The sequence below is a fragment of the Doryrhamphus excisus genome, chromosome 16, assembly GCF_030265055.1.
Source record: "Doryrhamphus excisus isolate RoL2022-K1 chromosome 16, RoL_Dexc_1.0, whole genome shotgun sequence".
Lineage (NCBI taxonomy): Eukaryota > Metazoa > Chordata > Actinopteri > Syngnathiformes > Syngnathidae > Doryrhamphus > Doryrhamphus excisus.
The window spans coordinates 5,339,050-5,347,778 of NC_080481.1; the positions used below are offsets into that span (position 1 = coordinate 5,339,050).

At 43.6% G+C, this 8,729-nt stretch overlaps 1 protein-coding gene and 1 pseudogene across 4 annotated transcripts; one reads left to right on the top strand and one right to left on the bottom strand.

The window, feature by feature from the left end:
* Nucleotides 1-1,959: 1,959 nt before the first annotated feature.
* On the top strand, nucleotides 1,960-5,297 carry LOC131104035 (major histocompatibility complex class I-related gene protein-like). 4 transcript variants are annotated; one of them, XM_058050739.1, is made up of 7 exons: nucleotides 1,960-2,034; nucleotides 3,565-3,798; nucleotides 3,921-4,199; nucleotides 4,263-4,571; nucleotides 4,730-4,840; nucleotides 5,034-5,051; nucleotides 5,126-5,297. In XM_058050739.1, exons 2-7 carry the CDS (start codon nucleotides 3,567-3,569, stop codon nucleotides 5,149-5,151), a joined length of 975 nt encoding a protein of 324 aa, XP_057906722.1. In that variant the 5' UTR covers nucleotides 1,960-2,034; nucleotides 3,565-3,566; the 3' UTR covers nucleotides 5,152-5,297. The 4 variants fall into 4 exon arrangements, 2 of the variants coding, with proteins under 2 accessions (XP_057906722.1, XP_057906721.1); XR_009119721.1 differs by lacking the exon at nucleotides 1,960-2,034 and adding an exon at nucleotides 2,574-2,986 and having other exon boundaries at nucleotides 4,895-5,051; nucleotides 5,126-5,260; XR_009119722.1 differs by lacking the exon at nucleotides 1,960-2,034 and adding an exon at nucleotides 2,574-2,986 and having other exon boundaries at nucleotides 4,904-5,051; nucleotides 5,126-5,260.
* Nucleotides 5,298-7,337: 2,040 nt separating this feature from the next.
* Nucleotides 7,338-7,895, bottom strand: LOC131104700 (major histocompatibility complex class I-related gene protein-like; annotated as a pseudogene).
* Nucleotides 7,896-8,729: the final 834 nt, after the last annotated feature.

Below are 8,729 nucleotides of genomic sequence, written 5' to 3' on the forward strand. Positions count from 1 at the left end.
CCAGGCCTCCACTTCGAAGAAGGGTCCATATGTATCCATATGAGCGAAGGCAGGGATGACACCCAAGAACCACTGAGTAACCAGACTGTCAAAGTAATATTTGGACTCCCGCTCCCAATAAACACTCTCAATCCTCTAAAATAAGAAGTCAAGCAAAAATGATTTCATCTGCCAGTTTGTTCTAGACCAGGGGTGGGCAAACTTTTTGACTCGCGGGCCGCATTGGTTTAACAAAATTGATGAGGGGCCAGACTATTATGTTTTTTACACGTAACTGTCCACCTGGAATTATTGTATCTGTAAAAGTGTCATGCAATCTGCTATATGTGCACTTTGAGGTCATTCATTTAACGTAAAGTGCGTTATAAATTAAATTTATTATTATTATTATCTAAATATGTTTATTTTATGTGAGTGTGAATGGTTGTTTGTCTATATGTGCGAATGAATGAATTAATATTTTTTGTTTTTATTTTTTAAATTGTTTTATTTATTTTTTATTTTTTTATTGTACTTGTGTCCCTTTTTTCAGGAGCACTTTGTAAACAACAGACCACATCAAATAACAATATTGATAAAACAGCTACTTAAACCATCAAAAGGTTGGCTCAAGCCATGATGCCAGGTTGTACGATAAATTTAAATGAAATACTTTAAAAAGAACAGGCGGGCCATATTCAATCACTTGGCGGGCCGGATGTGGCCCCCGGGCCATAGTTTGCCCACCCCTGTTCTAGACGCTTTTCTTTTAAGAGTGGATTTGCAATACGCATGGGAAGGCATACGGGACAAACCTTTCAATTTGTGGTTGTGCATTTTCTCAGAAGTCCAATGTAAAGAGTCACATGAGAACGCACATAGGAGTAAAACCTGTTAGTTGCATTTTGTCAGAAGTCCAATTTAACTTGTCACATGCGAACACATACGAGAAAAAACTGTTAATTGCTCAGCCAGTACTACATGGTAAAACACATTGCGTAACTATATACTGTATTTTTGTAAACTTTTTCAGTATGATAGGTTCTAGTACTTCCTGGGTAGTTTTTGTTGACTACCTTTTTGTCTTTGTAACTCTTTGACAAAATAAACATTTCAGAAACATTCCTATTTCTTGTGTGTTCAGTACCCAGACAGCATACTGTGGCCATTTTGATATTGTGATATCATTCTCATAGTACTTCTCAATAATGCATCCTTTATTGTAAAGGTTTTTTTTTGTTTAAAACATAATTTTCTCATTTTATATCATCTTGTTCTGTTTTTTTCTGTTGTGTATTCTGCATTGTGACTTTTAAGTACACTGGAACACTTTTTAAAGTAACTTCAAATCATTATTCATTTCTTTAATTCATGTATGAACTTGATAAACTGGACTAGACACGTGAGGTGAATTTGCACAAAGTATCCGAATCGGATCGGTATCGCCATTACCAGCCTGAAATGTACCCTGTATCAACATAATCATAATTATAACAATAATGTAATCAACATAGGCACAGCACAAACTTGACCTCACGTGATATCGCCAACTCGACCCTCCAGTCGAAAAAGCGCAGACCGAGATGTTCCTTTTATGCACCATGAGGACTGTACAAAAACAGAAAACGGTATTAAAATATTAAATCAAAAAAATCTCATGGAGAACATAAAATACATTCACAACACAAATTATGAACTTGCACTGACGACATTGACTTGCTAGCACGCTACCGTTAGCGGCTAACAATAGCACATCCATTTAGAACGGCACCGTATTTATTCAACTTTAAGAATCCAAAAGGTTCTTACACTAATACTACATCATTGGCCACATGGACTAGACAGGAGTAAAATAGCGTCTTGTAAGAGTTACAACGGCAACTTATGAAGGCGACTTCTTCCTCCTTGGCTTAGTGGTGTATTAGTGTTCACCAATCATTCAAGGTCTTACTGAAACACACACTACTTGGCATTGGTTCCTCTTTGGAATCGATCCACATACGTTGACTGACGTCTAAGTTGTCCTAATTTTGAAATCACGAATTTACATTGAGGGTAAGTCGGTCAAGTAAAACCAGATAACAATATGCACCAAGATGTTGCCATCGTGTTGTCACGTTAGCTCGATTTTGTTTGCTCTTGAAAGCGAAAGTAAACAAGCAATGAAACATGACGCCTGTTTGTGGAAAAAAAGCTACTCTTCAATCAGCACGTTATAAGTTTGCCTGCAGGATATTTCAATACATTTATTCTGTATAGTATTTATTATTTGCGTACAATGACAAGGTACGCTGCTGCTGCTATTTTCCGTAGGTTGCTGTAAATATGTACAATCCTCTATATGTACAATAATGTACATATAGAGGATTTATCAGGCGAGATTCCACCAGGGTCATAATGGCCACCAACCATAACTTTTATGATATAAAAGTTATAGTACTATTATTATTTGTCCATTTATCCAAAATAGTTTCTCATAGAAAACGGGACGACTTTCACTGCTTTCCTGGTGATGAGAACGTCTCTTAATTGTTCTGATTTTAAAAAACATTACTGAATATTTATCGAAAGACTCGGTCTGTATTTCACCAAAAATGTGTCTTCGATCATTTTCCTGACATTTGAGTAATTTGGCACCGAGTAACAGGAAGCAACAATAATTTTGGCTGCGAACCTAGCCAATGATTGGTCAAACCGACGTCACGTGATTTCACCGAAAGCCGCTCCACCATTTTTCCTTATGTGGCCACAAGGGGCGCTAGAAGACTTCGGCTTTGCGCGTAACCAGTTAATGAGTGACGTCACCTACAAGCTAAATTCTTGAGTTAAATTTTAGAACGAGCAAGGTGTGTTTCCTCATTGACTGTCATGTCGTGATTGCTAGTCAAGCCAGTGCTCATCACTTTCTCTTTCTACAAACACCGTTTTATTCTACACTTGTGACAGCTGATCATGAACTTGTTTTTATTCTTTCTTCTGGCTGTGGAAATTCACAGCGTGGCGCCTGGTAAGTCCACTTCCTTCACTCCAAAATACACTTTGTGTTGCCTGATCCCAAATATCCTTAAACCTTTCTGACGGGACCTCCTTATTATTATGACTATTATTGACGGTCTTTGAGCTAACACGAGTCACTTCATTGTTTTCATCTGCTTCTCACTTAAAGGGGACCTATGAGGGATCATTTTTGGCCCTTTGTATTGAGTTGAGGACTCCTATAGAGCAACTACACACAATAACCTGCACCCAAAGCTTTCTAGATCTTCCAGAATCTGCACCTGTTCCAGCTGTATATCCTTGGATTTCCAAAATGCTCTGTTTTCATTCATTCCACCCAGGGGCACACCCACTCCACTGTGATTGGTCACACTCCCATGTGGCCTACGGCTGAACCCATGGGCTAATTTAGTTGGTATAGCATTGATAATAAATGAGAGCTACTTGAACTGCTGGCTGGAGACCACTGACTTACCGTGTATGGACTCAGAGGGGGCATTGATAAAAAAAATGGGAAAAAATAATTGACATTAGTATTAATTGTACAATATTGTTGACCACAATTCTCATCTGTTTTTTTTCTTTCAGTGATGCACACCCTGGAGCATATCTACATGGTGTCCTCTGAAGTTACAAACATTCCAGATTATGTGAACAATGGTTACGTTGATGAAGTTGAGATGTACAACTACAACAGCAACAGCAGGAGAAGAGAACCCAAACAGGACTGGATGAAGAACATCACAGCAGGGGACAGGTTTCTTCCGCAGTTCTACAGAAATTATCTGGAAACTGCAAAGAGGAGCTTCAACCAAACTGGAGGTTTGTTGATGTTGAATTGTCTCTCCCTTGTCTCTATCCATCCCATAATGACAAAGACAACTGCGTGTGTCTGACGGTGATGAGGTTTCACTCTGCTTTCCAACACTTTGTCCTTCTCTCAGGTGTTCACGTTCTCCAGGTGACGCTCGGCTGTGAATGGGATGAAGATACTGACGAGAGTGAAGGTTGGTTTCAGGCCGGGTACGATGGAGAAGACATCCTATCATTGGACATGAAGACTTGGACGTGGACTGCAGCAAAACCACAAGCTGTCCCCACCAAAGACATGTTGGACCAAAACAAAGCTCAACTAGACTATGCAAAGTATTTCTTCACTGAAGAGTGTCCGCAAAACTTGAAGAGATTTGTGAACTATGGCAGGAAGGTTCTAATGAGAAGAGGTAGAACCACATGATGTACTTTTACGTTGTCCTCCATCCACACATGGCGCCCTTCCTGTGCAGAGCTTCCAGAGGTGTTTCTCCTCCAGAAGACGCCGTCCTCGCCGGTCAGCTGCTTGGCAACAGGTTTCTACCCCAACAGAGCGGTCTTGTTTTGGAGGAAAGACGGCCAGGAGATCCACCAGGACGTGGCGCACGGAGAGCTCCTCCCCAACCACGACGGAACCTTCCAGATGACCGTGGACCTGGATGTGGATGTGACGGCCGACGTGGAGGGCAAGTATGAATGTGTGTTTCAGCTGTCTGGCGTCAAGGAGGACATGGTCACCAAGCTGGAGAGAAGAAGCATCCTGAGCAATGCAAGCCGTGAAGGTGAGAAAGACACATTTAGTTGGTGTGTCCTCCAAACGTCTCCTACCCCAACGTTCACCATGATTGATCCATGTCACAATAACAATGCTTGACCTTTGATAGGATGCATGCTAAGTAGTCATGAAGTTTTCCTCTTTGCGCTTCTTGCCGCTCTACAGACAAATGGAGCATCACCGTTGTGGCGGTCCTCGTTGTGGCCGTCCTCATTGGGGCGGTCCTCGTTGTGGCGGTCATTGTCATCATTGTCAAGCGTCTCAAGAACAGACAAGGTGAGGGACACAAATGTTGTCTGTCTTCTTCTGGGAGTTGATGCTTTCATCCAGGCTGCAAAGGTGCAGCCATGTTTGACTTGACTTGAGGAGCTTCCACTCAAAGATCCACAGAGACAGAGCACACACTCGCACACACAAACACGCACCGTGAGGACAAAGTGCACGTCACCTTCTTTCTCTTTCATTTCAGTCAACTACGATCCAGCTGGTAAGTCAAACATCTTCTTCTTCTTCTGTGAACATGAGGAAGCAGCTCATGCTGCGTTTGTGTTTGTCCGACAGCTCGTGACGGTGGCATCGAGCTCTGAGAGAGGCTGAAGGCTGAGTTAGCTCACATGGACTGTTTGCACCCCCAAATGTTCTTCTGACTGTTTTTTTTGGATCATCAAGACGTTCTGTCTTTGTGTGTAAACCAAGACATTGTCATCCCTCTTCTTGGCCCTTCAATAAATTGTTCCAGTATCGTACAAATGATCACCATCTCATAATTTGTTGGTTTTCATGTTGGTTATGATCCCACGTTGAAAGTGTCGGCTTCAAACTCTAAAGGCCTAGTCAGGTAAAACCAGACGTGCAATTCATATGCACCATGACTTGCCATTTCTGTATGGGCCTGAAAGTGAAAGTAAACAGGCAGTGAAACATGACACCACCTTCGTCCTATTGGTGGAAAAATTCAATGAGCCAAAACATGAGATGTTGCTTGAAGCATTTCACTGCATTTGTTGTTGTACACAAGTTAAAAGGACGTTTTCCATTTGCATTCTAACTTCTATGAAGGGTTCAATACAGGTTAGGCATTTTTACACACACACAAAAAAATCCACATTTTCCCCAGATTTTAGGTTTTAGTGTGATTTTTAGACACAATGCCAGCATAAGAAACATCTGTACAGTCACAAGTCAGGTTGTAGAGAAACAGAGCAAACCAACACTCGCGGTGAAACCAACATCCATCCATCTTCTACCACCGCTTATCCTCACCAGGGTCGCGGGGGTGCTGGAGCCTATCACAGCTGTCTTCGGGCGAGAGGCGGGGTACACCCTGGACTGGTGGCCAGCCAATCACAGGGCACATATAGACAAACAACCATTCCCACCCACATTCATACCTATGGACAATTTGGAGTCGCCAATTAACCTAGCATGTTTTTGGACTGGGGGAGGAAGCCGGAGTACCCGGAGAAAACCCACACATGCACGGGGAGAACATGGAAACTCCACACAGATATGCGGAGAGATATGTAACATATAGTATATAAATATACTATGTATATGTCACAATAATTTGACATGTTTTTAAATGTTGATTCATACTGACTGATGAATCCAGTGAACATTACTATCGACTTCAGCCAGAGGGCTGTCGATAGTAAGAGCAACTATAGGGTTGCGGCTACTCCTGTCTTTCAGTGATGTGGTATTAGATCGGGAGCTTGGTGAACTTGCTTATCTGTAACCTGCTTATCGGACTTGGTGGCTTATGTTAATTTAGCCTACCTTGTCAGCATGTTGTCAAATGTCGCCCCAATGGGGTAGAAGCCAGTGCCTTGCTGTGCCAGTCCCAAGCCTGGATAAATACAGAGGGTTGTGTCAGGAAGGGCATCCGACGTAAACATTTTGCCAAACCAACTATGCCAATCAAACACAAGACTTCCATACCGGATCGGTCAAGGCCCGGGTTAACAACGACCGCCATCGGTGCTGTTCACCTACAGGGTGCGGGTGGAAATTGGCTTACTGTTGGTCAAAGAAGGAGAGGAGGAAGATGTGCCCGTAAGAAGAGAGAGAAGAGGAGCGCCAAGAACCTAGAACTGAGAGTTGGGACTTTGAATGTTGGAACCATGACAGGAAAAGGTAGAGAGTTGGTTGACATGATGCAGAGGAGGAAGGTAGACATACTGTGTGTCCAGGAGACCAGGCGGAAATGTAGCAAGGCTAGAAGTTTAGGAGCAGGGTTCAACTTCTTCTATCATGGTGTAGATGGAAGAGAAATGGAGGAGGAGGACTTGGTTAAGAATGTCCTGGAGGTAAAAAGAGTGTCAGATAGGGTGATGAGTCTGAAGCTAGAAATTGAAGGTGGGTTGTTCAATGTTGTTAGTGGGTATGCCCCACAAGTCTCAAGAACAGACAAGGTGAGGGACACAAATGTTGTCTGTCTTCTTCTGGGAGTTGATGCTTTCATCCAGGCTGCAAAGGTGCAGCCATGTTTGACTTGACTTGACTTGAGGAGCTTCCACTCAAAGATCCACAGAGACGAGCTGGATCGTAGTTGAATGAAATGAAAGAGAAAGAAGGTGACATGCACTTTGTCCTCACGGTGCATGTTTGTGTGTGAGAGTGTGTGCTCTGTCTCTGTGGATCTTTGAGTGGAAGCTCCCCAAAGTCAAGTCAAACATGGCTGCACCTTTGCAGCCTGGATGAAAGCATCAACTTCCAGAAGAAGACAGACAACATTTGTGTCCCTCACCTTGTCTGTTCTTGAGACGCTTGACAATGATGACAATGACCGCCACAACGAGGACCGCCCCAATGAGGACGGCCACAACGAGGACCGCCACAACGGTGATGCTCCATTTGTCTGTAGAGCGGCAAGAAGCGCAAAGAGGAAAACTTCATGACTACTTAGCATGCATCCTATCAAAGGTCAAGCATTGTTATTGTGACATGGATCAATCATGGTGAACGTTGGGGTAGGAGACGTTTGGAGGACACACCAAACGTGTGCTCAGGATGCTTCTTCTCTCCAGCTTGGTGACCATGTCCTCCTTGACGCCAGACAGCTGAAACACACATTCATACTTGCCCTCCACGTCGGCCGTCATATTCACTTCCAGTCCACCGTCATTTGGAAAGTTCTGTCATGGTTGGGGAGGAGCTCTCCGTGCTCCACGTCCTGGTGGATCTCCTGGCCGTCTTTCCTCCAAAACAAGACCGCTCTGTTGGGGTAGAAACCTGTCGCCAAGCAGCTGACCGGTGAAGATGGCGTCTTCTGGAGGAGAAACAACTCTGGAAGCGCTGCACAGGAAGTGATGGAGCTCCTTCCCAACATGGAGAGAAGGAAGAACGATGGAGAGAAAAGAGTAGAAAAAGTGTAGCTTGTAATGCTAGTAATCTTCCTGTGGGGGGCGTGGTTACAAAGGTGAAAGTACATCAAGTGGTTCTACCTCTTCTCGTTAGGACCTTCCTCCCGTAGTTCACATACTTCTTCAATTCAGAAGAACAACGCTCAGTGTAGTAATACTTCAAGTAGTACAATAAAAGATTGTCTTCATCCAACTTGTGTTTGTTGGTAGCAAATTGTGGATTTGTATTTGTAGTGGTCAACGTCCATGTCTTCATGTCCAATAACTCCAGTGTTTCCTCAGGGGGGTCCTCCACACTGGGGGCTGTGTCGGGTCTGCTGAGGGGGTTCCATCTTTGGGTTCCTTCGACCCGGCCGGCTGGGGGTTCCTCTCTTTAATGTGGGGGTCCGCCCGTCTGTTGGAGTCGGGGGGCCCGGGTGCTGGTCCTCCGATGGCACGGCCTGCAGCTCCTCCCAGTGTGGACGGCCCCAAAGGTGGCGTTTCCTTGTTCCTCATTGCCATGCCATGTCTCCCTACGGTGGGTGATTGTGTGATGGTGTGTGTGTGTGCGTGTATGTGTGTGGGTCTAGTATGGAGGGTGGGAAGGAGGGGCTTTCTTTGTTTCTTTGTTTTCTTTGTACTCAGTTTCTTTGTTTTTTACTTTTAATTGTGTAAATTGTTTTAATTCTGTAAAGCACTTTGTGTTGCATGTCTTTGCAGGAAAAGTGCTATCCAAATAAAGTTGATTTGATTTTATTTGAACAGGAGATCTTCTCCATCATAAGCAACCTGTAACTGTCAAGAATCCTGTGGCACAGTGT

Coding starts and splice junctions, on each gene's coding strand:
- LOC131104035 (XM_058050738.1), top strand. CDS start 2,932: ATGAACTTGTTTTTATTCTTTCTTCTGGCTGTGGAAATTCACAGCGTG. Junction 3,799..3,920: donor GAGCTTCAACCAAACTGGAG/GTTTGTTGATGT, acceptor TCCTTCTCTCAG/GTGTTCACGTTCTCCAGGTG. Junction 4,572..4,729: donor GAGCAATGCAAGCCGTGAAG/GTGAGAAAGACA, acceptor GCCGCTCTACAG/ACAAATGGAGCATCACCGTT.